Raw genomic sequence first — 26,055 nt, forward strand, 5'->3', positions numbered from 1 at the left:
CTCCCATCGGCCCCCCAAGCCCCAGCCCCAGCCGCTCACATTACTCTCCATGCCCTCCGCCTTCCGGCCCGTGCCGAGAACAGTTGGCCATCTGATCACAGCTCCACAGGCGGACGTAGTCGTCGCTCAGGAGCCCACCCAGCCTTCCGCAGAGTCGAAGCGTCTGTACACACTGGATCCGACGGTTGCAGACTTCGTGCCTGTGACGTCTGAGCTGAGCCCCCAGAAAGTCCAGGATACTACCACGCATGAAGACTACGTCGGTAGTCCTCAACCGTATCCAGTCGAAGCCCACCAGCCGCCCGTCACCATGGAAACGACGGTGGAGTCTCCATCTCAAATGCAATTCTCTGGACACACGGTATACAATCGTGTTTACCAGTTGAGCCAACATCAAGCCCAGCAGATGCAGGCGTCTCAACCTCAACTGATGCCTCAGATGGTGCAGCCTCCCATCGGCCCCCACATGATACACCAATCCCAATCTCAGCAGATGCAGGCGTCTCAACCTCAACTGATGCCTCATATGGTGCAGTCTCCCATCGCCCCCCACATGATACACCAATCCCAATCTCAGCAGATGCAGGCGTCTCAACCTCAACTGATGCCTCATATGGTGCAGTCTCCCATCGGCCCCCACATGATACACCAATCCCAATCTCAGATGGTGTGGCCTCCCACCCACCTGACCCAACAATATACGGGGCCCCCTCATTACCCCCAGCAAATGCAGAGGTACGTAGCTCCGCAGCACCTGCAGACCGCACCGGTCATCCGTCAAATCAGCAACCCCACCCCTCACCCGATCCCAGCCGATTCTGAAAGAAGTATTCAGCCTGAGATTCCGCAGCCCCTACCCTTCATTCACAGCAACCTAGTTGGTCCGATCCAAGCGCTCTCCAACACCAAGGATCCCGATAACAACGTGGCAGAGACCCTGTTCTGGATTGTCCAACCCATCATAGAGAAGATCACCAACGAGTTCGAGCCGACTGAGGGGATCGCCAACCCGTGCGGTAAGATTTTCGGCATGTTGTTGGAGGATATTGCGTCTGAGTCGCAAGAGACGAAGTGGTTGGAGAACGAAGACCTTGCGGCCCTATTCGAGTTGAAAGTCATTGAGGCTGCTGAAGTGCTCTCATGTCCAAAAATTGGCCTGCTCAAGAAGAAGCTTGTGTGATTTCTTGGCGTTTCGATGATTGATTGCCCATAAGTCCAGCTAACATCGTTGGATCACTGGTTTCCATTTCGTGAGGCTGGGTCTGCGGACATCGCCGAGGGGGTCAGCAAGGAACGAGATTCACTGCGTGACGAGGGTGGCTTCGGGTTGCTCTGAGGGGTGCGAGGCCACCGGCGACGCACGACGGTATTGGCCGCCGAGGCGTCCACGGCAGTAGGGAAGTCGGCACTATACTCATCGGACTCGCTGGGTGAGATGAAATCCGACGTCTCGACAGAGATATCGGCCAGCATTTCACTCCACTGTGTGCTAGACATCGACCACACGGACGGCAGGACGTCTCTCTCGTGTTCCTCGTGCTGAGCTCCAAATGCATAGGCGTAGCGCAAAAACATGAAAGCCATTCCGAAGACCGTAAATACGTTCAGTAAGACTAATACCAGCAGAATCAGTAGGAATTGAGATAGCCCTGGACTGATGAAAAAGGCCGACATCTGGACGATACCGCTGGTGAGGTTCAGCGTGGCGGCTAACTTCCCATAAAGGTCATGCACGAAGTACTCAGTCAGGTACACGAACATTGCGTTGACCCAGCACGCGTCCACGAAAGTGTACAGTACCGCAGTGGCAGCCAAACCGGAGATGTTGAGCATGTACAGCACGTCGATGGCAATTGTGATGCCCGACAGAGCTATGAGCACGATCGACACGTGAGTGATGTCCAGAATCCAGTTGAAGGCCAAGACGTAAATTCCTTGGATGCACGTCAACCAGCCCACCAGCTTCACCAAGCTGGCACTGCCTTGGTACTCCAGGACGTTGTTGAAAATGGCGTACTGAATGCTTGTAACTCCGTACCACAAGGCGAAAATGAGAAACTCTATGCGGCACAGCGCCCTGAAGAACACGGATATGTCCGGTTTGGTCTTCCGGTCTTCCGCAGAGTGGATGCTCCACGGGATTAGCACGATCGCTCCGATGAGGATTGGGAGATAGACGAAGACGTCCAGCAACCCCAGGACCAGCCCGAACATCTGTGGCTCCATCTTGTGGTATAGAAAGTCTAGGAGGGGTGCAACGGTGGTCGCGGTGCTCTGGGCGCACAGAATAATCGCGGTAGTCAGCGCTCGATGCGCCGGAAGGTTTTCTGTTGTCAGCACGAAGGGCATGATCAGGAAGTTTTGAGCTGACCCCAGAAATATCTGGCAACAGAATATGGCGGACTTCGATCGGGACATGAACAAGATGCCGTGGCTCGTGGCCAATATTGCCACTCCGCACCCAGCAGTGATCTTCGGGCCGAAGCTGTCCAACAGAACGCCTGCCACCACGCCAACGATGTTTTCACAAGCCTGGGACACGAGAAAGAGAAGGGAGAAGAGGTCGTGTTGCGCAGAGCACCGGCCTATGGCCCAGTTCCAATCATCTCCACAGGCGTCATCGAACGCGCCAAGATCACCTGAATCTTGGGCATTTAGCTGACTCACTCAGAAAGTAGGTCCAGAATTGCCATCCGTAGTGTACGCCTGAGAACAGAACAGCCAGAGAGAAGACGGTAATCTTCAACAAGAGGTCGCATTGCTTCTTGTTAACCATGACTCAGCAGAGGATTGTGGGTAATGTGAGCTCTCCCTAATCGACACCGTGAAGAAGTCTGGGAGATCGTCGACTGATAAGTTTGGTGCAGAGTGAATCACGTCTGTGGCAGTGCTTCAGTGATGGAAATAGCATATCTATGAAGATTTGGCAGTATCCCCGAGTATGCCCAGAGTGAAATGGAGTGCGGAGATGAGGCGCGTGTGGGATCACTTTTTGTGCACGACTCAGGTTTGACGGCGCGGTCTCCCATTTCAAGCGATACGATCTGGGAGAACCAACTCCCCAAAAAATACTTCAGTACATGCGTCAAGTCGCTGCTTGTGGAAGTGTGAGTGACCCTGATGCCCTCGCTTGTCTGACCCGCACTCACATCTCGAGCCACCTGCAAAAATACCGACTCAAGATGCAAAGAAAGGTGAGTCCTGGCTTGACAGCACACAGGATGATGACAGGATGTGGTCGGACCCCTCTCAGCCCACGAAGCCAGCACTGGCTGCCCCACAGACTCGAGAAACGAAGCCACCGCTGATAGAGGTTCGTGGATCGGATTTACAGACGTGCCTTCTGGCATTGGAGTCGCTGCTAAAGAAACGTAAAACGGCAACTCGACACCTCTCACGCATCCGAGACCTCCGCGCCAGGCTGGGGTACCGAGGCACAACGCTGGGCCCACTCACTCGAGCCCTGATACAAGCCTGTCAGCAAAGAGAACAAATGTCGATCTTGGATGAGTGGATTTGCACTCCAGGCTGTCTCACAAATGAAAGCCCGCCTACCTGCTGCCATGATCCGCAGGAGCATTGAAGGCCGTACCAGCAGAATGCCCCAAGCTTGGCTTTACACTTGGGACACTCCAGACGGCCTTTTGCTTCGCCGGTGAGGTCCAGCTGCGTGGAAACTCGTCCATGGACCTACTCGCTCCTTCCAGAACTCCGGGTCCACGAAAATCGAGGAGCAGGCTGGCTGCCCTGGGCGGTTCCCTTTGTGCCTGAAGGTTTTCTGGCCGCTTGTGTGTGGTACGACATTCTCGGATGTGAACAGCGACGATCGACAGGAGCGACATCGGGCAACAAAGGAATCAGGGAGGCATAACATTGCCAAATGTATCATTTTGGCGTACCCCTAGGTGAGTATGACTTATGGGGGACCAACGTGACCTCGGCGTTCGCAGTGCACCATTGATGCATCCGACCTCACTGCTCCTGTTTGGACAGGCCTTGAGCCATGTAGACTACACCAACCGGGGTAACGACTGGGAGGGAACCTGCTCGCTCGGCTCAGCGCAGTCTCCAGTTGTGTTCGGAAAAGACATCTTTCCCCACTTCGATGACCGGCAGGCAGCGACACAGGCGAAGCTCGTTGAGCTCAACGCTCTCTACCTGAAGGAGAAGCGTCAGAACTGGCAAGCGGTTGTGCTCGCCCAAAGACTAGACCGCGAACGCGAAGAGGCGAGCGCGTCCAAGACGGCCTCCCTCCGGCAGCGATCGCTGCAACTCGAAGAACAGGCCCGGAAGCTTCGAGGAGAACACGTCGCCGCTCCCAGTCAAGCGAGCATTCAGCCTCATGAAGAAGAGACCAACCCGGAGCTCCTCCAGATCCAGAGGGAGCTGCGTCAAGTGCACCTCGACCTTGCTTCGGCACAGGGACAGGACATCTCAAATATAGTCCTCAAGGCGGTGGACTTCCACGCCAACTCAGTGCAACCACGCCTGTTGACTGATGCGGAGATCACCACGACCTACCTGACCAGCAACCTTGAGGAGAAGATCCGCATTAACAAGGGTGACTTCGTTTACTCATACTCGCCGATTGAGAGCTTCATTTCTCGCGTGGGTCCTGGCGTATTCTCGGTAAGTCACTTGCAATGGCACGTCTCATACGCTCCCAGCTCCAGCGACGTGCCAGCGACAAGTGGGGTTTGATGGTGACGACGGCAGATATGCGCCTGGCGGAGGCCGCCGAAATTCGCATTCACTCACCGGCAGAGCACGCCTTTCTAAGCGAAGGTAGCCGCCATCCGCTTGAATTGCAGATCTGGCACACAGGCAACGACCCTCTCCTTCCGTTCAGCACCAGCAAGGCTGCCATGCAGTCACTGGCGCAGCTTCGCCGCAGAGTCGCGAACGACGCATCCCTAAGGCGGCAGCTCCGCAGAAATAAGATCGAGCTCAACCAGCACGAGAGTCTGGCGGAGCGACTGGGATTCAATGTGGAGGCGCCCACCGTGAAGGTGATTTCTCTCTTCTTCGCAGACGCGAGCGCCGTCGGCGCATCATCAGAAGCGGATGCAATGGTTCCTCCCACGGAGAAACTACTCACCTCTCTCTTGGAGATATCGGCGGATGTGACTAACGGTGGAGAGACGCGGCTCCGTGAGGCTCTCCAGCTGGACGACGTAATGCTGCTGCTGAGCATGGCCGAAGTCGGCTTTGTTCGGTATCACGGGTCGGACACGACACCCCCCTGCGAGGAGGGAGTGGAGTGGCTGGTAGCAGAGAGCCCTTTGCCGGTATCCTCCACGACCCTCGTGAAGTTCCTCGGCCTTCTGAGTCAGTTTGGAGCCGTGAATAATGCAAGAGACGTGCAAAACGGGAAGGTGAATCGGCACTCGGGGCTCAACACCACCGAGGTCAGGTGTTGGTCACTGTTCGAGACAATCGCCTCAAACACACGCGACCGCAATGAACGGCGTGGAGGGGTGATGGCCGGTCTTCTGGGCGCATTCGGTCTCAATTAAATATCTGCAGTGTTGTCTGTGATTAATTTGTTGAAATTAATTTGCTGAAATTAAGTTGCTGAAAGCGAATATCTGCTGTCGTCGGATTGAAATGCCTGTTAATACTCGGAGCTATAAAACGGGTGTTCACGATCTCTTGCTTCAAATTCCACCGTAGCGCCAGATCTCTGTACAATGTGACGAGCAGCGTAGTGAGCAAGAGCCACGCAGTCAGGGAGTGCCTTGTCTTGGACCAACCCAGCGAGAAAGCCACCTACGAAGGCATCGCCGGCACCATTTGTGTCGACGATCATACTTGGATCGAGAGGAACCACTGGGAAAGTTGAAACCTGGTAAAGAGTCGTCGACTTCAGCCGCCTCTTGTTGTCGCAGACCACAATGGCCTCTGAAGTAAACCACTTAGACGCCACAATAGTTTCGTCGGATCCTTGGGTGACCACCACGACTCGGGAGCGCGCAGTGTTCACCTTAGGGAGCTGTGCTACCCGTCTGGCCACCTCCTGCAGATTGGCAGGGTCCACGTTCCCAAGGGCCTCAGCGTGAATACGGGCGAAGTGGGCCCACTCAGATTCGTTACCAAAGATATAGTCCATGAAGGGAAGCACCTCTAGCATCTGGTCCTTAAAATGCTCCACGATGAACTCAGCGCACAGATTTGAGGCGAAGACCTTATTATTCTCAGAGCAATGCTTTCCCATCATCACCATGCCCTTAGTACACACAGTGAGGAAAAATCCAGCGGAGTACACGAATTTGGAATCGGCCAAAGCGCGTTGCATTTCCACAGACTGCAGATGCTCGAACGGAAAGTGATCTGCCGCGCCCAGACGAGTGCACAGGCTTCTCTCGCCGCATGACGACACAGCAACGCCACACATGCCCGTAGGGTGCTCAGCATCCCAGTAGTAGTACGACTTGACATCGCATGTCTCGAGTAGGTCGCGCATGCGTTCTCCTTCCTTGTCCTTCCCCGATGACCCGCTGTAGGCCGTCGACGGAGAAGGCAGCAGGCCCTGAGCTACCCGGATCGAGTTTTGTGTCGCACCTCCTGGCACGTACACCGGCGTTCTAGACGCCATGTCGTCATAGATCGCCTCTTGGCCCTCGCCCTGGAAGCAGTAGCCGCCCTTCACGAGGTTGTATTTGTCCATGAAGGCCTCGTCTGCACAAACGATCGTGTCCAGAAGGGGGTTACCTACTCCTAGCAATGCCATTGACACTCAAATCTGAAATTACTATGCAAAGTGGCATAGGAAAACATGCGGTGGTTTTTGGAGTGGGCCCTACAGTCGCCGTCTGTGGTTGTGTGCCATCACGTATTTTAGTTTAGCGATGTCTGGAACGCCCAATGGGTATACAGCAGAGTTAGCCGCTATGCACCAACACCACCCAAAGGACAGGCCTGGCCACTTTGTTCCCCGCGAGTCCTACGTGGAGGAGGTCGCCAAGGAGCTATCCGTCTGGCTAGAGGGCGAAGGTAGGCCACAGGACCCCAGAGAGAGTGTGGAATCGGTGGACACCGTTACATCTAGGAAGAAATCGTATGATTTAGCGCCTGGTGAGAAAAGGAAGCATTTTTGGAAGTTGTTCCACGCGTGAATAAGCATTTTTGGAAGTGACGAAAAACTCGTTGTCCATAAAAACCATAATGGTCAAAAATGCGTTCTGGGTCTTCGCAGTCTCATAAAGAATCGACGCACTCCTTTGGGTGCGCCATTACTGCGGTTCTGCGTGCTGCAGCTATGCGGCGAATGAGACGCAGGAACCTCTTTGGAAGGCGGTGAGTCGTCTTCAGCCAAGTTCTCCGTCGCTGAGATTAGCCCATCAGGGCGTCCAGTGGACATGCCAGAGAGTACTCGCTCAGCACGCCTTGATGTGGACATACCGGATGCTGACGGAACAGATGAATGTCGAGTTCGCGCTGTCATAGCCAGCGTTGGACCTTTGCGCATCACAATGCCGGCGCTGTACCTGCGAGGACCACCTATGATCGATGGATGTTTGTGTGTTGATTCGGAGTCCCGCTCGTGCACCGGATCCAGGTCCCCGGACTGGAAACGCGTTAGGGGCGGCAGTGCCGACTCGAAAGCCTCGAATGTGGAACTGGCGATGGACTTAAGCATCCACAACCGTGGCTTGGGTCGAGGCCGCGTTTCGCACTTCGCAGTCGCTTCCGGTGCTGCTTGTGTGGCAGGAGCGACAGCCACGGTGGCGCCTGCTGCTTCCACCTCCTGCATTCTTTTCTCTCTCGCCTTCACAGCGGCATTCAACTGGGTGACGACGCTCATCATTGATGGGGGCTCTAGGGCACTCAGCTCACCCAATGGAGGAAGCCGTAGAACCACCCACTTGTTAGCTGCGTCAGGACGGACAAAGCCTTGGTTCATCTCTGCCGGATGAACTGTGACGATGGAGGTTTCTTGCAGAACGTTGCGGACGGCGGCTAAAGACGACAGCTGAAAATAGACGCCCCAGGGGCCGAGCTCTGCATCAGACTCCGCTTGGAAGCTCACCTTTGCTGTGGTGCTGTGGCCTGTTACCTGACACAAACAACCACTCATCAACATCGAAGTCGTGCACAGATAGCTGAGTCACGCCTAACGTTTGGAGTACGGACAAGCCCAACTGCCGCCGGTCGGCTACAGAAAACTCTGATCCCCATGACGGCGCAGGCTCAGAGGTCGGTCCATCCACGTTCACTGGAGTCTTAAATAGATCATGCGGAGAGGCGCCTATGAGTCTCTGATGGGTCTTGCGCGTCGGGTCGCGGCTCAGCATAACAGTTATTACTCGCTCTGAAATGATGGCCTCCACCTTCAAACCGAAAGCAGCCAAACCAGGCTGGACACCTCGCATTGCAGTGCAGTTCTCAGCCATATGAGTGCGAATCACCACCAGCTGTCTCAGGTTCAAATGGCACAGCGACGCTTGAACTTCAGAGAGCAATTGAGGGGAGAGGTTCTTCACGCACTGAGAACCATCTATCATCCCTTCTACGATTCGTTGCTTCATGATTTTTGGGCGGCCGTCGTGGTAGCGCGGCCACGCATCCAGAGGAATCTCCACATCAGACATGCAATCCATTCGCAGTTCTAAGTACCGTATACCAGCCATAATGAGAGCGCACTGGCTGGCAAAAACCGTCGCTATCGGCTGAGGCGCAGGACGCCGCACCCACACCCGATCCTCAAGCAGATGTCGGTCAGCGGCAGCGCGTCTCGGAGGTGTCACGGAGGGCAAGATTTGCTGATGATGCAATATCTGTGCGCATCTCAGCCTTCCACGGGAGGCAGATTTGGCTGGAGATGGCTCCACCCGGACAATCTGCTCCTCAAAACAGGAAAGCGCAAACTCGTGTTCCCTGACGACGTTTATAGTGTCGTGCGCGTATGCTCTTCTCGGTTGAAAGTCCGCTGAGTTTAGAGAGAAAGGGTTGATCGTTTGAATGTGATCGTCCGGAGTACCTGGGTATACGGATGGGGCTGGAGATTTCGCTGGACGCCGCATCAACACACAGGAACCGGTCATAATTTGGTGTTTGCGGTAACACTCCTGTCTCTTGAGTAGTGGAGGTCTCGGCTGGTCGGAGCGCTGGCTGTGGTTCATGCTGACCCGCTCAATGTTGGGAAACAAAAAGCGTGTGGACGCTCTTTCTAAGATGCGATGCGCATCCAATGAATGATCATTACTAACAAAGTAGCCTTTCACAAACGGAAAAAAATATCATCTTAGTGACTTGGTCAACGAAAAATACCTTCCTTTCCGGTCAGGTAGCTTTGAAGGTCAGACCACCTCATCAAACCGTCCTCAGTGCCGCTAAGTCGACAGAAGTACTGACGAAGCCTTCCACCAGCTTCCCAGCCACCTGACAGCAGGAGCTTGAATCCGTCCAGGTTAATTCCGTTGTCGTTATTGAAGTCCATGCGGTTAAACGCCCCCTTAAGACCAGTCAAGTGGTCGCGCGCGAACTCGAAAGTCCCTGCCAGAAATTCCGTAAGGCTCAATCGTCCTCCTGCACGGATGTCGAGGCCGTTAAAAACGCGAGTCGCGACTTCATCTGCGACACCTCCTGCTGTCAGCCATTCGTAGAACTCAGTCCGCGATATCTCGCCTTTGAAGTCCCTGTTGACTGCCGAAAAAAGTATGTGAAGCTGGTGCACCGACTTGTCGTTGGCGGATAGGTGGTGGGCCATCAAGTTCATCAGCAATATCTTGAACTGCGACATTTCGGCAATGCCCAACAAGTTTTCTCTGACTAGTGGCGTGAGCTCAGGCAGAGGTAAACCAGTCAAGCCCATGTGCTTAAACCAAGGATGCCGCATGGCCACCGCAGCTCCCGGTCGAGTGACACCATCCTTGTCAAGAAGCAATTTGAGCAGGTGGCGCGCGTGCGATGACACGTGGTCCAGATTCCTTAAATCGTATGGGTCTGTAATATTTTCAAACCTGACGACCTACGATTGAGAATGTTCTGCTTTATGTCTTTAGTGGGCCCCGAGAAGGCAAAGCGACCTGTCAGCATGTGGTACATAATGCACTATGTTCCATACGCCCTAGTCTTACCCCTACAGCCCAGGTATCACACGTGTGGTTATACTTCTTCGAAAGGACCTCCGGAGCCATGAACATCAGCGTGCCTGAAGCACTCATGCGGCATCTTTCCATAGTCTCCACCAGACCGAAGTCAATGATCTTGACATCGCTGTCAGAATTGTTTCCAACGTACATTATGTTGTCGGGCTTAAGATCCTTATGCACAAAGCCATAGTCTTTGACATAAGCCAGAGCCCTCAGAATCTGAAAAATAACTCTGGCGACGTAGGACTCCTTCAGAAGCATACTCTCAGCGTAAAGCTGCTTCACGCGCGACCCAAGAGTGTCGCCTTCACACCACTCGGTAATAAGCCAGGCCGTCGAGCATGCTGCGTTACGCATCACATCGTACACTTTCAGTACGTGAGGGTGGTCGAGGGCCTTCAGAGCATTCACCTCCTTCTGAAACACCAGCATTGGCGTCAGGTTCTTCTTGTTTTCCTTCCTAAAATGGTCGTCCTTCGATATGTAAACCTGCTTGCAGACCCTCCCGGCTCCTGTGAATCGGTCTGCGACTAGCCAGACTTCACCGAAGGACCCGGAACCCAAGCGTTTCTTAAACACATACAGCTCTGATTTGCCAGGACGCCTTCCGCCTACCTCTCAGGCGCTCTTCCGTGACCTCAAACTGCCCAACAAAATTCGCCCTCTTGCTCACCGCTTGCCGAGTGTCGAACGTCTCGTGCAGGAAGTAGATCCATCCGTGGTAGAGGTTCAGACTCTCCGCCATGGAGACGTTCCCAGCTCCAGTAAAATCAGCCGCCATCTGGCTCTTCATGTCATTTGGCAGCTGGAACAGCTTCGCCATGTCGTTGAGGACTCCGCAAAGTTCCCGTTCTGTGAAGTAGCCTTTCTGAGGTCCATACGGAGCCAAAGCCTGCTGCGCTGAGCTCTTAAACCTTTTCTCATCCTTGACGAGAGACCCGAGAAGCTTCCTTCTATCCATAAAATACACATAAACCACGTCACGGTTCAGCTGGAGATGTACTCTTCCAATTCCTTCCACTCAATAACCCCGTTGTCGTCAATGTCGATCTCCCGAAACATAGCACGGATCTTATCATCCGGAACAGCCCGGCCGTGTTGGCTGCAGCCCATGATCTCCTTGAACTCGTGCAGCTCGATTTTTCCGTTACCGTCACGGTCAAACCTCATGAAAGCACTCCAGAGATGCTTCAGGTCAATGTCCATCCACGTGTAGCATGCGGCCAAGAACTCAGTGTAGGACACACTTCGGCTGTCGTCAATGTCCAGCGTCCGCAGAATCTGCACAACGGACCAAGTAGGAAATCGGCAGTACGTGAGTCCTTGACTCAGCTCCGCTTCGGACAACACCCCGTCCTCGTTGGAGTCCAGGTGGTGGAACACCTGAGTGATGTGCTGCACCTGTGAGTTGTGCGGCAACTGATGGGCCATCAAGTTTACCAGAGCAGCCTTCAACGGAGGAAACTTGGTGAAGATCTCAAGGTTCTGCCTGATAGCAGGAGTAAGATCTCGGCGCAGTGCCGAGCGCTTCCCTCGTCGAAACCGCTCAAACCATTCATGGGCCAGCGCTGTCGGAGCGTCCATACGCTTCCTCGGATTTTTCACCAACAATCGTCGTAGGAAGTCCTGTGCCACAGGCGACAGGTGCTCAACTAAACTGTAGTCAGGCTTCGCCTTGCAGACTTTCTTAACGATATCCTCACGAGTTGGACCCATGAAGGGTTGTCGCCATGTGGATATGTAGTACATGATGCAGCCCACAGACCAGAGGTCACACCTCTTGTCATACTCCCCAGTAAACACCTCAGGGGCCATGTAGGGAGTCGAGCCGGCCACACGCGTTAAGACGTCATCGGAGCTGGCGAAGTGCTCCGCCAGACCGAAATCGATGATCTTAATCTCGCTTCCAGGCGATTCGTCAATGAAGAGAATGTTCTGGGGTTTGAGGTCCCTGCGTAACTAAAGTAGCCGCAAGCTTACTTGTGAACGACTTTGTGGGCGTGGATGTAGTTCAGAGCGCTGAGAATCTGATGCATCATCTCATTAACATAGGCCTCCGTCGGGATTTGGTTATTCGCAAACATCTTGTCGAAGCGCTTGCCAAACTCATCTCCTCGGCAGTTCTCCATAATGACATAGAACTTGTCATTGTTGTTGTAAATATCGTATACCTTTAAGACATTCGGATGGTCCAGTAGCTTCAGTGTGTCGATTTCTATTCGAATCTGCTTGATGTCCATGTTGTTGACATTCTTCCTCATAGTTTTGCAGACTCGCACAGCCTGGGATCTTTTCTCTTTCACCAGGTTAGCGACGCCGAATGAGCCCTCCCCAAGCTGCTTCCCAAATTCATAAAAGTCTGTGTTCGAGTTAGCTCAAACTGCCCACTCCGAATATCCACTCCGTCAAGCTCAAAGTCTCCGACGTGGTTAGCCCGTTCCCAAGGCACAGTCTGGGCGGGGTAGTACTTTTGTTGGATACCGCTGAGCAGTTGGTAGTAAAACTCGAAGAACTCTCTGAATGTCATCTCGTCATTTCCCCGTGTGAAGCCTTTGACGACATTCTCAACATTCGGATCTTCCACAAAAACAGGCGGGATCTGCAGGTTGATGCATATTTTCTGCACAGCCTTGTAGAGGTCCTGCAGCTGCAGGACGTTGCCGTCCTGCGAGTGCTGCCTGAAGCTAGCCTTTGCACTCCGTGTGAGTTCCTCACGGTTGTTCAAAACGTGAAGCAGGCGCCGCCTCATTAAGCCCGGAGAATGGCTACCGGATTCCAAGGGTAAGGATGGGGCAGGCACGAATTCTCTGGTTGCCCGTACCATAGCGAAATTGTACACTTTTCTTTACTCATCACGATTAGCACGACCCACCAGATGACGCCTAAGACGGCTGAGCTCTTGTTCTTGAGAAGGCCTGGCAGCTACCGCATCACGCAGGGCAGGAACGTCAGGAACAGAGAAGTGCAGCGTGCCTGTAAAAGTGGCCTCCAGCATCCAACTCGCATTCACCTTGGGGAAGAAAACGGCTGAGTGCAGCATCATCAGACCGCATAGGTTAACCGGGACGTCGTCCGGGATCGACTCCACCAGTGCCAAATGCATGTCCTCCAGTGGGCAGGCAGAGTAGTCAATGGGTCCGATAAGAAATCTCTGCGGCTTTGAGCGGTCGTAGCTCGTTAGGCTTCGGATCGATGCCAGGTCGTCAACTCTGGTATCCAAGGCTCTTTTCAGCTCGTCTCTATACATGACGTGACCCCGTGCCCGCTCAAACTTCTCTACGGCCTCAGATGGGGGCAGGTTCAACTTGACAGCGATATACGCAGCACAAAAGAACCCGGTTCGGTTAAGTCCATGAGTACAGTGGATTCCGACCGATTCCGAACCCTGACACATCCCAATCGAATCGAATACGCGAACCATCAAAAGGATTTCATCAAAGGTTGGCAGTGTGCCGCCTCCAGCGACGGGGACCCTGAAGACCTTCACCTTCTGCGATCTTATCTCCGCCGCGTCGTAGTATCTAGTTGTCAGGCACAGGTTAATGATGCTTCCTACCTTTCTGCTTGCCGCTGGCACCTGATGCAAGTGCTTGGCCAGATTTTCGACGACGTTGTCGTCGAACCAGTCGTAGTCGTAATCTGTTAAACTGACCGTACGGCCGTCGGAGTCCTCCAAAGTGTTGTCCAGCAGCGGGTTCCGGCTTCTCTTCTTGAAACGCTCAACGGTTTCTTGAAACTGACTTCGGTTCAACGGTACCTTAAAGGGAACCAAAACAGGTACTTCGGCATTTTCCACGATGATAGGGCGGTGACATGCACGATAGAACTCCCATCGATCGGGAACCTTACCACCTATGAATGGCATAAAATCGCGATTACACTGCGGAACACGCTCCGCCGTTGAAGCGCATAAAATCACCGTATTTCGCCTACAGGCTGCAGTCACATCAACAACTCCAAGTGCTACCCACTAAAAAAACCTGAGATTTCGGATGTTCCCGTTCAGCGACGCAGCTTTTCGGCCCGTGTCAGTGGCGCCAAGGCTATCGCGGCCCTCCGTGGAGAGCGACGGTGAGGACCCAAGCTACTGGACGCCTTCGCTGTCTTCACCGAAGCCGAAGTGCTCGTTGTTGATGGAGGAGGCAGGATCTGGCCTGAAGGTGTTGAAGTGGTTGCCCACCAGTGCGTCGTTTTTCGCTGACGAGGTTCACGCACTCCTGTCTGGACGTGATGCTGTGTGGGTATTGAATGCCAAAACTGGCAAACTGGTTCACTCGATGACTGGTCACGTCTACCGTACTCTGGCTCACCCTGTGTTCGACCAGGTCCTGGTGGTGCTGACCAACAGCCCGAAACGACGACTGCGCATTCTGAACCTTCGGACAGCGGATACCAAGACGGATGCCCAAACCTCGGATCTTGACTTGCCCTTCAACACGGACGCCATTCCAGCGTTGACTTCTAACAAAGACGGAACTGTATTGGCTGTTGCAGATTCTAGCGAAACAGTGCAGCTGGTCCACTTAGCGATTGTAGGAGACAAACGGAAGGGCCCACTTCAAATATCAATGACCCTCGGCCTGCAAATCCCACAGAAGGATGAAGTGTACTCGATGTGTGTCGACGGAGCGTCCTTGTACCTCGGCTGCTCCAAAGGCTTGGTGAAGGCGTTCAACATTTTCACTGGGGAGCTAACAGTTTCAACCGTGGTGCACTCGGCACCGGTATTGTGTCTGCGGGTCTTTTCCGATGTAAATCGCGTCGTCACCGCCTCGGCGGACCAGACCATCATGGCCCTTGATCAGGACACTCTGGCTCCCACAGGGTCGCTCGGACGCTTGAGAGGAGACCCCTTGACCCTATCCGGAAGCGGAAACACTCTTGTGTGGGCCATAGAAACCCTACGTCACTCGGAGGCCACCAACTGCGCTATGTACATCGCCAGTGTTGAGCCACTAGCTCTCATCCAGTCCATACAAGCTCCTGGCGAGATTACAATGCTTGCGGCGACAGGAACATCAGTAAGATCGCCTCTTATCACAACACAGTGCATGGTATCCTTCGACAATTCCTCTGACACGGGATCACAGTTTCCGCCAGTGCACAAGCGGAGCGTACCTGGCGTAGGATTCGCCCAACTAATGTCCGACACTGAAGGTGTGCTCAAGCTTGCGAGCTGAATACAGAGTCCAAACGATACCCACGCTGTCCGTTCACTAAGAGAGACACCTGAACGTTGAGTCTCATGGCCTCGTTGCTGGCTCTCGCGGGCAACTCACTGATGATGAGGACTGGTTGCGCCCAGTTGGGGCTTAGGTTTGAACCCGTGCGGTTCGAAGGCGCGTCATTCGGGGTGCCTGCTGATACTCTCGCGCTGGTCAGCGGCGAGGGCGGCGTCAGCTCGGAAACGTTGTCAGATGGAGGGCACTCAGTTGTGGTAGTTGAACGCGTAGAGTCGTAGTCGCCTGGCATCAGAAACTCGCCCAAGGGCGAGGGTGACGAGAATGAGGACACGTTCACAGGTCGCCCTGAAAACACCCTGTCTGGGCTCTGTCTGGAGAAATGTGAAAGCAGTGTGCGCTCGTATCGCCGCTCCCGAACGCTTTGGGTTCTTCGGTCCGCCAGGTTATTCAGTGCCTGCCGCATACGCCCTTGCAACTCCCTCAGCCACTCTCGCTCCCTCTCCCGAAACTGGTGGAGCGATCCATCATAGGCCGGGTTGCCTCTCGCTTCTCGCTGTGCCTCAACGGCACCTACTAGTTCTCTCTCGGTTTGGCGCATCTTTGAAATGCAAAATATCAATGATGGGGTCATACTGTGTTGGTCTCGAGACTGCCCAGCAGCTCTTGTTGCTGGAGGAGCATCTTCTCCCGGTAGAATCTTAGGTCATCGGCTTGGTCATTCTTTTGAAATGTCGACCACTGACACGACGGTACCGATCGCACAATTTGACCGCTTCGCAAATCCACAAGAATCGCAGGGCTGTCGCCCTCGTGGAGCAAGGCATTCTCGTCATCCTCAGTGCTGGTGGGAACACAGAGCATCAGTTGCACAAGCCGCGAGTCGTCCTTCAGACTGAGAAGCGATCGCATTTCCTCTACAGTGGAGTGGCTACGGGTCTTGAAGAATTGCGCGACAAACTGGCGACGCTTCACCTGGATGATAGCGTCCTTCTCTTGAGCAAAGACGCAGCCAGGAGTGCTGAGAAAGTGGCACAGCTCAGCAATGGAGCCTTCGTCAAAATGACGACGCAGCGTCTTAGCGTCCTCTAGTTGCCCGGCGTAGGCTTTGGACTCGGTGCTTTCAAACGGAGACAGCTTGGATTGCCCGAGGATGCTCATAACTACAAGCTTCTTGAATGTGCTCACCGCCAATGCGTGCAATCCGGCTGCCTGGTAGCATTGGATCGCTCGGAAGTGCTCAGCAAGCGCACCCTCGTAGTTGCCCAAGGAGACGTGGATTGTGGCAGTGCTGGCGTGAACGACGGCCTGGGTTCGTGGGTCATTGAGCGTCCACTTAAGCTTCTTGATGCGGTTGAGCGTGCTGCGCATTCTTGCTACTTGCCCAGACTTCTCTGCGAATCGCAGATTGAGCGTGCAAACCTCCAGCACCAGAGAGTCAAAAGAGAATCCGGCTTCTTCGGGGTCGACGGTGTCGATGTAGTCAAACAGCTCCTTGATTGTCGAATTGAACTTAACCTCGCAGCCCACCTCTAGGTACAGCTCCAAAAGCTTAACCAGAATAATTGATCGCGCGTTCTGGATCTCGGACACGCGGGCTAGGCACTCCTCAAAGCATTGAATCAACAAGTTCATATCGGTCCTATCGAGAGCCGAGAACGACTCTATGGCTTCAGACGTGACTTGTTGCATTGTGGAGGCGACCACCGAGAACCCTAGGGATTGCAGTCGGTCTAAGAGAACCTTGACCATGCAGGTCAATTCCGATATCAGATGGAGTCTAGCTGCCAGTAAGCAAGTCTCCAACGCCGCTTGAAACAGCAGACGGAACGTCTTGTCGTTCACACCCTCAGAAGACGACAGAGCCACCTCCTTGAAGATGTTCAGCGCCGCATGCGGATCCTCGCGCCTTAAGTCTTCGGCGTCACACATCAGACTCTCCACTCGTATGTAGGCCGCTTGCTGTGGATCGTCGGGAGTGAGGGTCTCTTCCTCCTCGAAGTCGTACTCGAACTCAAAGTCATCTTCCCACTCATCTCCCATAAGCGCAATTAACGTTTCAGATTTAGCGGGTTATTTTTGTTTTGAACTGACAGGGTTCCTAGAGTTGCACGTGAGTGTGCTGATCCAGCCGTGGAACACAATATATCTGAATGCGGGGCGACGGGGGTTATTGTCATAATAGCATTGTTTTAGAGCTGATGACGTCATCATCAAGCTCGTCGCCGACCACCAGTAGTCTCGCAAGCAAAGGAAGTTTCGAGCGGGAGCTCGCGAACGTAAACACGCCTAGATGGGTGCTGCCCCTGACTGCGTTACTAATCGTGATTACGGGCACTTGTAACACCCTCGGCGTGAAGTGGCAGAACAAGCAGTGCGTGCCCTCATGTGGCAGTTTTATTGAAGATCCTAGAATCGGTATTCAGTGTGGCAATGCTGACGACGGGCTGCCCTTTTACCCGGCCGATTACGATTGTAGGCCGCGGTACTTTGAGGCTCCCTGGTGGCAGACTGTTCTGATGTACTTTGGAGAGCTCCTTTGTTTGTTCGTATGGATGATCGACATGCGAATGAAGAAGAGGAAAGGGCTCAAGGTTGGAACTTTTGACTTCCCAAACTCGAGTGAGTCTTTCAATAAGCCTGAGTCGCCGTACTACTTGTGGTTGGTCCCCACTGCCATCGACTTCGTATCATCAGCAATGATAAACTATGCTTCCGTCCTCGCGTTCGCTTCCACCGTCCAGATGCTCAGGAACTTCAATGTAATCATCACCGCGTTTCTCTCCCTGGTCGTGGTGAGAGTTGCTCTTCGAGTTTACCAGTGGACTGGAGTCGTGGTCATCTCCGTTGGGTTGGCCATCACTGGCATCTTCGCAGTCGCCAACCCCGAAGAAGATAACAACGCAACCGAAATGCAGTGGTTAGGTCTGGTGTTCTCCCTGGTTGGCACAGTACTTAGCTCGTTCCAATTCGTTTTTGAGGAACGTCTATTCAGAAAGTACTACATTTCTCCTCTCAAGGCCATCGGACTGCAGGGAATCTTCGGGCTGCTGATCGGGGCTGTGATCCTAACGATTGCTCAGTTCACTGGTCTCGAGGACACCAAGCTCACTTTCTACCAGATTAGTCAGTCTGGCGCCCTGATCGGAGGAAATATCCTGTTCACATGCTCAGTAGCGATCTTCAACGGAGCGGGGCTTACTACGTCCAAACTTGGGTCTGGACTACTTCGAACTGTAATTATCACGCTACGATCTGTGACGGTCTGGCTACTGGAGTTGGCCTTCTCGTGGGTCTCGTTCGACTGGCTCCAATTTATTTCTCTGATCCTGCTGATAGTTGGGAGCTTCATCTATAACGACATCTGGTTCAAGATGGGCAGTTGCCAGGCAAAATGGGAGAAGCCACTCGTCTGCTGCAAGTTTCTTAATAATCCCGACCTAAAATTGGTCGATGATTTCGCCAACGCGGAGGAGGAGGAGACATCTGAGATGTCTGTATGAACAGTGTGTTAATGAGGCTGACGTGCGCTTTAGAACCAACCAAAAATCTTATAAAACCAACTAAAAATCTTATCACTGAAAAATGCAGAACCATGTTCGACTTGGTATCTAACCGGGGGGATTCTGCCCTTTCCCTGTTCGTGCGAGATCCTCAGTTAAACCTTGGGAGGGAAGTTCGGCCCTGGCTCGTGCCATTTGCATCCACGTTTGTCATTTTGGCGGGAACCTTGACGTCCGTGATGCTTGGTGCTCAAATCAAGGAGTGTGTTCCAACTTGCAACGACTTTGTGCCCATTTCCGGTGTCGGGATAAGATGTGGCGATGACGATTTCGGCCAACCGTTCTACCCTGTTGACTACCCATGCAGACCAACCGTCTTCGAAGACCCCTGGTGTTCTACGGCGCTCATGTACATCAGTGAGCTCGCGTGCTTGGCGGTGTGGGAAGTCAGAAAGCGGATTGCTTACGGCGAGGAGGACAGCGATTTCTGGGCGCGCAAAGCGGCTAGACGCCCTAAGTTGCTGTGGTGGATTATCCCAACTGCCCTCGACATGTGCAGTAGCGTGAGCTACTTCCATTCGATACAGCTTGTGCCGAGCTCCACAGTCAATATTGTAGGCAGCTTCAACATCATATTGACTGCGATGATCTCTGCCATCTGGCTACGGAAAGCGCTGCTGGTTCATGAGTGGATGGGCGTCTTGCTAATCTGCGTCGGCCTTGTCTTCACATCTGATGGGATAACGGAGTTTAGTGGCCCCGGAATCACTTTAGCCATACTGATAATAGCGTTCGAAGGGTGCCTGTACAACTCCATTGAGCACTTGTTCAGCTGCTACTCGATATCTCCTTGGAGAGCTGTCGGTCTCCAGGGAGTTTATGGTATCCTGGTCTCCGTTCCTGCGGTTGCGATAGCGCACCTCACTCATCAGATTAACTTTTCTGTGACACTGTACCAAATCAGCCACTCTTGGGTTGTGGCCATGAGTTCAGTGCTTCTGATCATTACGATTGCGATCTTCAACGTAGCGTTGCAGACGTGCATCAAGCACAGCAGCTGCGTGCATTGTGTCGTCGTTTTGGCGCTTCGTTCAGTTTGGAATTGGTTACTCGAGGTCGCTCTGGGATGGGTGCATTGCAAACTTAGAGTTGTGATTGCCCTGTCCGTAGTAGTGCTCGGATCTTTTATTTACAACAACGTTTGGATCAATACGATGGGGAACGAGTTCTGGATGCGGCCAGTCACTTGCAAGAAACTCTGCTGCGGGCGGCTACGCGAAGATCCTGTGATGGATGCGGATAATAGCGTCCAAGCGTGCCTGTAGTACAAATCCATTGAGCACTTGTTCAGCTGCTGCTCGATTCTCCTTGGAGAGCTGTCGGTCTCCAGGTTACCTGTGATGGATGTGATGGAAGTTGTGTCATCCTAGATCCCAAATTGTTCAACGAAAACCCCAGTCTCAAAGAGTAGTTGAATACGATCACCGAGGGCGTTTTTACAATCAGCTGCAATAAACATGCGGGGTATGAGTCGAAAACGGCGTAATACAGTGAATCAATCAAATTCTATGTCCTCAAGCTCTTCGGATTCAAGTGGTTACTCATCTTCCACTGACAGCTACGAGCGTGAGATCGCGAACAACCACACTCCCAAGTGGGTCTTGCCTCTGGCCGCTGCGCTTATCTTGATAACTGGGACATGTAACACTCTTCTATCGAAGTGGCAGAACAAGCAGTGTGTGCCTTCCTGCTCAGGCTTCGTGGAGATCCCCAGCGTTGGAGTTCAGTGTGGCAGCGACTCGAATGGCGACCTATTTTATCCCAAGGACTACGAATGCAAGCCTTTGTACTTTGAGGGACCGTGGTGGCAAACCGTGGTAATGTATTTCGGAGAGCTGCTCTGTCTTTTCGTTTGGCTTGTGGATAAGAAGTTGAAGGATAGGAAAGGACTTAAGATTGGTTCTTTTGACTTCCCTAACTCGAGCGCCTCGTTCAATAAGCCGGAATCCCCCTTCTACTGGTGGATTATTCCGACTGCCATCGACTTCGCTGCTTCAGCTATGATCAACTACGCGTTCGTTCTCGCATTTGCGTCCACCGTGCAGATGCTCAGGAACTTCAATGTAATTATTACTGCGTTCCTCTCCCTAGCCGTTGTACGACAGGCACTTCGAGTTTACCAGTGGACTGGAGTCATGGTCATCTCCGTTGGGTTGGCCATCACTGGAATCTACGCAGTCGCCAACCCCGAAGAAGACAACAACGCAACCGAAATGCAGTGGTTGGGTTTGGTTTTCGCGCTGGTAGGAACTGCTCTCACCTCGTTCCAATTCGTATTCGAGGAACGTTTATTTAGGAGCTACTACATCTCACCCCTCAAGGCTATCGGACTGCAGGGAATATTTGGCTTGATTATCGGAGCTATAGTACTGATTGTGTGTCAGTTCACTGGTCTTGAGGACACCAAACTCAGCCTCTACCAGACCGGCCAGTCGGGAATTCTGCTAGCGTCGAACATTCTTTTCACGCTGTCAGTCGCAATTTTCAACGGGTCGGGCCTTACCACTTCGAAGCTTGGCTCCGGATTACTCAGAACGATTGTAATTACGTTGCGGTCTGTAACTATTTGGCTGTTCGAGCTCTCGGTGAAGTGGGTTGATTTCGACTGGCTCCAGATGGTCTCCTTGGCAATTCTCATCGTCGGCACCTTCATCTACAACAATATTTGGTTCAATATGGGAGGCTGCCAGGATAAATGGGTCAAGCCGCTCGTATGCTGTAAGTTTCTGAAGAACCCCGATGAGGGTTTGTACGCCGACGAATTCGCCAACGCTGAAGAGGAAGATGCCTCTGTGTGAATTATGGCGACCCGGGCCGTGTAACTTTTCGCTTCGGGCGTATTTTGGTCGTTTGTTAATGGTTCAACTGATGTCGACGTCATGTCAATAAACATTGAGATCGTACATCTATGAACTACAGCATCCAACCAAATTCCGCCTGTTTCAGCGAGTATCCGACTCCAAAACGCATTATTAGTGGATGGGGATGCCCTCAATTCGTGTGTTCTGGGTCGTGATCGGAGCGACTGGCCTGGTGCTGCTGATGCTGAATGCACAAAAGCTCTCTCTTTTAAAACCTCGATCGTCATTGCGCAGTTTCGGTCGGGCACAGGCGAGTCAAGGTGACGGCAGAGAAATACTAGGTCGAATTCCCTTCTACCTTTACCCCCTAACCGACTTCGCGGAGGTCAACGGTAAGTGCGACATCCCTGTGGGGTCAAAGTATCGGTTTACCCATAGGAACGATACGTTGCCTGTGCTGTTCTACGAAAAGTTACAGCATCACAAGTGGCGAGTGGAAAACCCCAATGACGCAGCCCTCTTCGTGCCACCCATCAACGTGGACATGGCAGTCGGGGGTGGCTGCGGCAATGTGCAGCAGTACATGACTGCCGTCAAGACCGTCCTAGAGGGCCTGAAGCCGTTCAAGGACAAGAAGAGCCACCTGACGCTGATGGGTAGTGCTAAGGCTGTAGCCCGAATGCGAAATGACAGGCATGCGTACATGCGCTTCCTGAACAAGTTCATCATAGGCTCCTCGAACTGGAAGCGCTTAGATATTGGGAAGGAGTACTGCTCCTTCAAGGTTCCATACTTACCAGACAAGATTCCGAACAATGCTCTCGACGAGGGAGATCTCCAGAAGCAGTCGGCAGAACAGTATGCCAACAGAGAATCAGTCGCAGCGATGATCGCGAGAGCTACAGATATCAGAGAGGCGAACGCTGATCGCCGATTTGTCGTGGAGGTAATGTCCAAAATGAAGAGCAAAAGCTATCTCTACTTCTTCGGACCAGAGAGGTCGAAAGAGCAGGAAAGTTGGTTTGAGGATTTTGACATGCCGAGATGCAAGGAAACCCTGGCAGGGTGCAGCTTGCGTCTCCCAGAGAACGCAGATGCTGACCTCGAGAGCACCAAACGCTGGAAGCAATTGTCAGAAAGCAGATTCAACCTGCAGTTCGCCCATGACGTATTCGGGTCGCAGAAGCTCGAGAACGCGGCGCTTGTGGGTACATTTAATGTGATTCTGGACGACACCGCGTTGGACTACGTGATCCCCTTCCCCTGTCTGTTGCCGTGGACCCAGATGACATACTACATGAACAAGTCTGCCTTCATAAAGAACCCCTCTGCGTTGCTAACGGAGGCTATCAATGGGGACCAATCGAATTTCGCTACTCGCCTGCAATTGTACCAAGACCACATAGCCGACATTCTCTGGGTTCACCCGACTTCGCGTGTTGCGGAGAATGTCCTCTTGACAGCGGCTCGTCGGTGTATTCCAGAGGCCCATCTGAACGAGCAGCGGCTCACAAAGTTCGACTACCAATGCACGTCGTCTGTTTATTCGGAGTCAGGTTAACGCGAACTATTTCTAGAAACGAGGTTGTATGCATGCAAAAAAAAGTCGCGACTCGTCGCTGGTACCATCCCAGGATGCGGTAAGCTCCCAGTTGAATAAAGGCCGCTCTGTATGCCTCGTAAGATGCACTCTTATGGAGGGACTTTCTGTGGCTGGAGGGCGTCCGATTTGGATTAGACCGTTCGTATCGCCGGTCCCAGGCCACGTGGCTGGCACTACTGATCTCTCCCGCGCGATGACGCTTGGCCCTGCTAAGAGGCAGCGCAGAGGCTACGACCGGGCAGGTACAGTCACGTGCAAGAGTCCCGATACGGTGACGGCCACGGAATCGCCTCCAGTGCCACTAATTCTCTGGGAAGCCGACGAGAACTCACCTCCACACTCAAAAAATGTCGAGGTCGACGACTTGCTGACACGGTGGCTCCGTGAGCACCAGAGACAAGGCGTAAGCTTCATCTTTGATTGCCTCATGGGGCTGAGAAACTTTGCTGGAGAGGGCTGCATTCTGGCAGACGACATGGGACTCGGAAAGACACTACAATCAATAACTGTGATGTGGACGCTGTTAAACAGCAACATCGACGGCAAACCACCAGCTGTTCGCCGAGTAGTGATCATCTGTCCAGCATCGCTGGTCAAAAATTGGGCGTCCGAGATACAGAAGTGGCTGTGTGGGCGCTGTGTTTGTACGGCTGTCGCTGAGGCTCAAAAGGACAAGGTCATAGCTGCTTTCGCAGGATTCGCGTATGATCGCCATTCCAAGGTGCTGATTGCTTCCTACGAGACGTTTAGACTTCATTCCGGAATCCTCGAAGGCTTCCCAATAGATATGATCATCTGCGACGAGGCACACAGACTTAAGAACGACCGTACCAAAACAGCGCAGTCCATCAAGGCGTTGCCCGCTCGGAAACGTTTGCTGCTGTCGGGCACTCCGATACAAAATGACCTGGACGAGTTCTACTCTTTGGTGTCACTCTGCAACCCGACCGTTCTTGGGACAGCAGCGGCCTTCAGGAAGCGATTCGCAGGGCCGATCATACGTGGACGAGACCCATCAGCAACGAAGCGGGAGGTTGAAATCGGATCTTCCCGCCTGCTGGAACTCTCGCAAATTACGAACCTGTTCATTCTACGACGGTCCAACGCGCTGCTTGCTAAAGTGCTACCTCCAAAGCTGACACTTTGTGTGTTCTGCCCTTTGACTGAGGGACAAAGAGATATATATGAAGCCCTTCTGCGCAGTAAAACTGCTGAGGTTGAAGAGTGCAAGACGGGTGTTGTGCTCGGGCTAATTCAGAGCATGATGAAGCTATGCAATCACCCGGCTCTTCTTAAGTCGTCAGGACTGAAACCAGACGTCGCTGCCAAGGTTGTGGGTTACCTGAAACAAGACTGTGCAGAGCCCCAGGGAAAACGTGTGAGCTCGTAGCGTTCCTAACACCAGATGCGAGGTGACGCCGTCAACCCGGCGCTTTCAGGAAAGTTCAGTCTGTTGACGAACCTCCTGCGAGCTATTCGAGACACCAAGGATAGAGTGGTGATCATCAGCAATTTCACCCAGACGCTGGACATCATCGGCAATTACTGCCGTCTGCAGGGCTACCCAGCGGTCCGGCTGGACGGCTCTGTGGGAATCAAGAGGCGTCACGACCTCGTCACACGGTTCAACGACCCGCTCAGCCTATCGTTTGCGTTCCTTCTCTCCTCCAAGGCAGGTGGCTGCGGCATCAACCTAATCGGGGCAAACCGACTAGTAATGTTCGACCCGGATTGGAACCCCGCCAACGACAAACAGGCACTGGCGCGTATTTGGAGAGATGGGCAGAGAAAGACATGCTACGTGTACAGGCTGTTCGCTACGGGCACAATAGAGGAGCGCGTGCTCCAGCGACAGATGAACAAGTCCGGACTGGGTCAGATGCTCGTCACGGAGGTCGGTCACGAGGCCGGCCTGAAGGACTCTCTGTCAGCAGAAGCCCTTCGAGAGCTGTTCACCTTGCAAGACAACGCCGTTTCTACTACCCATGAAGCGCTGAAGTGTACTCGGTGCGCCGATGAGGACTACTGCGGCCAAATGCCATCTGGAGCTTTCGATGAAGAAGACCTCTGCACCTGGAGTCACCACAGGGTGACGTCAACGGTGGAGGATAGCTGCCTGCGGCAAGCGGCGGTGAACGAACGCAACAGCGAGCTTCCGTCTAGTTTGTGCAGCTTTTGCATGACATCAAAGATCGAGTTTGTTGAGACTGCTGAGCTATTGGCGACAGGTACCGCTGAGGCTCCGCATTCACACTGTGGTCGGCTCTGACAGACCAGTGAGCAAGTGGGATACCTCCTGGGGGTCGTTTACGTAGAATCCAGCGTGGCTGGGCTTACGGCCTACGGTGACGGTGACCACGTAAGGAGGGGGGCAGTCGACTCCTGGGCGGTACCGAGGTGCCCTCTCGTGAGCGATGGAGCTCAGCAGACGCGTGTGAGGGAAGGTTTTGGTTCGGCTGTTAGACGACGTTGGGAGCGTCTGCCTCATGAGTCGTTCGAGAGTGTTGTCGGCTTGTTCTTGTTCCGTAAATTGTAATGGCTTGTCAACAGGAGCCAACTTCGGAGTCCCTTCAGCCTGGATGAACTTCTGCATGAACTTCGTGACGGAGGCGAACATGTCTTCGTCTGAGCGGTCATCTCCAACACAGAGAACGAAATCCGGAATCTTACCCTGTTCCACTAGCATCTGCATTACGCATTCACACGCCGTGCCCTTATTAACGCCTTCAAGCCTGGCCTCCACATAGCCCTTGCCAGCAACGACCTCCACTGGGTAGTCGACAAGAAAGTCCTGGAGGTGTCCGGCCAGTCCCC

At 53.3% G+C, this 26,055-nt stretch overlaps 18 protein-coding genes across 28 annotated transcripts; 11 read left to right on the forward strand and 7 right to left on the reverse strand.

Annotated features, from left to right (window-relative positions):
- Positions 1-49: 49 nt before the first annotated feature.
- Positions 50-1,180, forward strand: KVP18_003157 (uncharacterized protein; the record flags this gene model as incomplete). The annotated part of the gene is made up of 1 exon (XM_067954656.1): positions 50-1,180. One exon carries the CDS (start codon positions 50-52, stop codon positions 1,178-1,180), a length of 1,131 nt encoding a protein of 376 aa, XP_067810986.1.
- Positions 1,181-1,233: 53 nt separating this feature from the next.
- Positions 1,234-2,776, reverse strand: KVP18_003162 (uncharacterized protein; the record flags this gene model as incomplete). Of its 2 annotated transcripts, none has more annotated exons than XM_067954671.1 (2): positions 1,234-2,639; positions 2,668-2,776. In XM_067954671.1, the coding sequence occupies 2 exons, from the start codon at positions 2,774-2,776 to the stop codon at positions 1,234-1,236; spliced, it is 1,515 nt and encodes a 504-aa protein (XP_067810999.1). The 2 variants fall into 2 exon arrangements, with proteins under 2 accessions (XP_067810999.1, XP_067811000.1); XM_067954672.1 differs by having other exon boundaries at positions 1,234-2,666; positions 2,705-2,759.
- Positions 2,777-3,232: 456 nt separating this feature from the next.
- On the forward strand, positions 3,233-3,583 carry KVP18_003156 (uncharacterized protein; the record flags this gene model as incomplete). Its single annotated transcript, XM_067954655.1, has 1 exon — positions 3,233-3,583. One exon carries the CDS (start codon positions 3,233-3,235, stop codon positions 3,581-3,583), a length of 351 nt encoding a protein of 116 aa, XP_067810985.1.
- A 377-nt stretch (positions 3,584-3,960) lies between these two features.
- On the forward strand, positions 3,961-5,516 carry KVP18_003169 (uncharacterized protein; the record flags this gene model as incomplete). The annotated part of the gene is made up of 2 exons (XM_067954680.1): positions 3,961-4,629; positions 4,668-5,516. The coding sequence occupies 2 exons, from the start codon at positions 3,961-3,963 to the stop codon at positions 5,514-5,516; spliced, it is 1,518 nt and encodes a 505-aa protein (XP_067811008.1).
- A 98-nt stretch (positions 5,517-5,614) lies between these two features.
- Positions 5,615-6,730, reverse strand: KVP18_003163 (uncharacterized protein; the record flags this gene model as incomplete). Its single annotated transcript, XM_067954673.1, has 1 exon — positions 5,615-6,730. The coding sequence occupies one exon, from the start codon at positions 6,728-6,730 to the stop codon at positions 5,615-5,617; it is 1,116 nt and encodes a 371-aa protein (XP_067811001.1).
- A 118-nt stretch (positions 6,731-6,848) lies between these two features.
- On the forward strand, positions 6,849-7,115 carry KVP18_003153 (uncharacterized protein; the record flags this gene model as incomplete). The annotated part of the gene is made up of 1 exon (XM_067954652.1): positions 6,849-7,115. One exon carries the CDS (start codon positions 6,849-6,851, stop codon positions 7,113-7,115), a length of 267 nt encoding a protein of 88 aa, XP_067810982.1.
- A 53-nt stretch (positions 7,116-7,168) lies between these two features.
- On the reverse strand, positions 7,169-9,044 carry KVP18_003158 (uncharacterized protein; the record flags this gene model as incomplete). Of its 2 annotated transcripts, none has more annotated exons than XM_067954658.1 (2): positions 7,169-8,001; positions 8,030-9,044. In XM_067954658.1, 2 exons carry the CDS (start codon positions 9,042-9,044, stop codon positions 7,169-7,171), a joined length of 1,848 nt encoding a protein of 615 aa, XP_067810988.1.
- Positions 9,045-9,256: 212 nt separating this feature from the next.
- On the reverse strand, positions 9,257-11,055 carry KVP18_003159 (uncharacterized protein; the record flags this gene model as incomplete). 4 transcript variants are annotated; one of them, XM_067954661.1, is made up of 4 exons in its annotated part: positions 9,257-9,945; positions 9,975-10,053; positions 10,080-10,681; positions 10,710-11,055. In XM_067954661.1, the coding sequence occupies 4 exons, from the start codon at positions 11,053-11,055 to the stop codon at positions 9,257-9,259; spliced, it is 1,716 nt and encodes a 571-aa protein (XP_067810991.1). The 4 variants fall into 4 exon arrangements, with proteins under 4 accessions (XP_067810991.1, XP_067810992.1, XP_067810989.1 ...); XM_067954662.1 differs by lacking the exons at positions 9,975-10,053; positions 10,080-10,681; positions 10,710-11,055 and having other exon boundaries at positions 9,257-9,838; XM_067954659.1 differs by lacking the exons at positions 9,257-9,945; positions 10,710-11,055 and having other exon boundaries at positions 10,032-10,526.
- A 26-nt stretch (positions 11,056-11,081) lies between these two features.
- KVP18_003160 (uncharacterized protein) lies at positions 11,082-12,918 on the reverse strand (the record flags this gene model as incomplete). 3 transcript variants are annotated; one of them, XM_067954663.1, is made up of 3 exons in its annotated part: positions 11,082-12,045; positions 12,075-12,453; positions 12,483-12,918. In XM_067954663.1, 3 exons carry the CDS (start codon positions 12,916-12,918, stop codon positions 11,082-11,084), a joined length of 1,779 nt encoding a protein of 592 aa, XP_067810993.1. The 3 variants fall into 3 exon arrangements, with proteins under 3 accessions (XP_067810993.1, XP_067810994.1, XP_067810995.1); XM_067954664.1 differs by lacking the exon at positions 12,483-12,918 and having other exon boundaries at positions 12,075-12,355; XM_067954665.1 differs by lacking the exon at positions 11,082-12,045 and having other exon boundaries at positions 12,394-12,843.
- Positions 12,919-12,939: 21 nt separating this feature from the next.
- KVP18_003166 (uncharacterized protein) lies at positions 12,940-13,959 on the reverse strand (the record flags this gene model as incomplete). Its single annotated transcript, XM_067954676.1, has 1 exon — positions 12,940-13,959. One exon carries the CDS (start codon positions 13,957-13,959, stop codon positions 12,940-12,942), a length of 1,020 nt encoding a protein of 339 aa, XP_067811004.1.
- Positions 13,960-14,086: 127 nt separating this feature from the next.
- Positions 14,087-15,274, forward strand: KVP18_003168 (uncharacterized protein; the record flags this gene model as incomplete). The annotated part of the gene is made up of 1 exon (XM_067954679.1): positions 14,087-15,274. The coding sequence occupies one exon, from the start codon at positions 14,087-14,089 to the stop codon at positions 15,272-15,274; it is 1,188 nt and encodes a 395-aa protein (XP_067811007.1).
- A 65-nt stretch (positions 15,275-15,339) lies between these two features.
- Positions 15,340-15,555, forward strand: KVP18_003155 (uncharacterized protein; the record flags this gene model as incomplete). The annotated part of the gene is made up of 1 exon (XM_067954654.1): positions 15,340-15,555. The coding sequence occupies one exon, from the start codon at positions 15,340-15,342 to the stop codon at positions 15,553-15,555; it is 216 nt and encodes a 71-aa protein (XP_067810984.1).
- Positions 15,556-15,904: 349 nt separating this feature from the next.
- Positions 15,905-17,317, reverse strand: KVP18_003164 (uncharacterized protein; the record flags this gene model as incomplete). Its single annotated transcript, XM_067954674.1, has 1 exon — positions 15,905-17,317. The coding sequence occupies one exon, from the start codon at positions 17,315-17,317 to the stop codon at positions 15,905-15,907; it is 1,413 nt and encodes a 470-aa protein (XP_067811002.1).
- Positions 17,318-17,427: 110 nt separating this feature from the next.
- KVP18_003167 (uncharacterized protein) lies at positions 17,428-18,777 on the forward strand (the record flags this gene model as incomplete). 2 transcript variants are annotated; one of them, XM_067954678.1, is made up of 1 exon in its annotated part: positions 17,428-18,777. In XM_067954678.1, one exon carries the CDS (start codon positions 17,428-17,430, stop codon positions 18,775-18,777), a length of 1,350 nt encoding a protein of 449 aa, XP_067811006.1. The 2 variants fall into 2 exon arrangements, with proteins under 2 accessions (XP_067811006.1, XP_067811005.1); XM_067954677.1 differs by having other exon boundaries at positions 17,476-18,777.
- Positions 18,778-18,869: 92 nt separating this feature from the next.
- On the forward strand, positions 18,870-20,102 carry KVP18_003165 (uncharacterized protein; the record flags this gene model as incomplete). The annotated part of the gene is made up of 1 exon (XM_067954675.1): positions 18,870-20,102. The coding sequence occupies one exon, from the start codon at positions 18,870-18,872 to the stop codon at positions 20,100-20,102; it is 1,233 nt and encodes a 410-aa protein (XP_067811003.1).
- A 243-nt stretch (positions 20,103-20,345) lies between these two features.
- On the forward strand, positions 20,346-21,635 carry KVP18_003154 (uncharacterized protein; the record flags this gene model as incomplete). Its single annotated transcript, XM_067954653.1, has 1 exon — positions 20,346-21,635. One exon carries the CDS (start codon positions 20,346-20,348, stop codon positions 21,633-21,635), a length of 1,290 nt encoding a protein of 429 aa, XP_067810983.1.
- A 181-nt stretch (positions 21,636-21,816) lies between these two features.
- KVP18_003170 (uncharacterized protein) lies at positions 21,817-23,199 on the forward strand (the record flags this gene model as incomplete). The annotated part of the gene is made up of 1 exon (XM_067954681.1): positions 21,817-23,199. One exon carries the CDS (start codon positions 21,817-21,819, stop codon positions 23,197-23,199), a length of 1,383 nt encoding a protein of 460 aa, XP_067811009.1.
- Positions 23,200-23,227: 28 nt separating this feature from the next.
- KVP18_003161 (uncharacterized protein) lies at positions 23,228-25,510 on the forward strand (the record flags this gene model as incomplete). Of its 3 annotated transcripts, XM_067954670.1 has the most annotated exons (2): positions 23,228-24,619; positions 24,647-25,510. In XM_067954670.1, the coding sequence occupies 2 exons, from the start codon at positions 23,228-23,230 to the stop codon at positions 25,508-25,510; spliced, it is 2,256 nt and encodes a 751-aa protein (XP_067810998.1). The 3 variants fall into 3 exon arrangements, with proteins under 3 accessions (XP_067810998.1, XP_067810997.1, XP_067810996.1); XM_067954669.1 differs by lacking the exon at positions 24,647-25,510 and having other exon boundaries at positions 23,333-24,631; XM_067954668.1 differs by lacking the exon at positions 23,228-24,619.
- Positions 25,511-26,055: the final 545 nt, after the last annotated feature.

Source organism: the organism of the source record quoted next (genome assembly GCF_019968955.1).
Source record: "MAG: Porospora cf. gigantea A chromosome Unknown PgA_NODE_251_length_26055_cov_339.323, whole genome shotgun sequence".
Taxonomy (NCBI): Eukaryota; Apicomplexa; class Conoidasida; order Eugregarinorida; family Porosporidae; genus Porospora; species Porospora cf. gigantea A.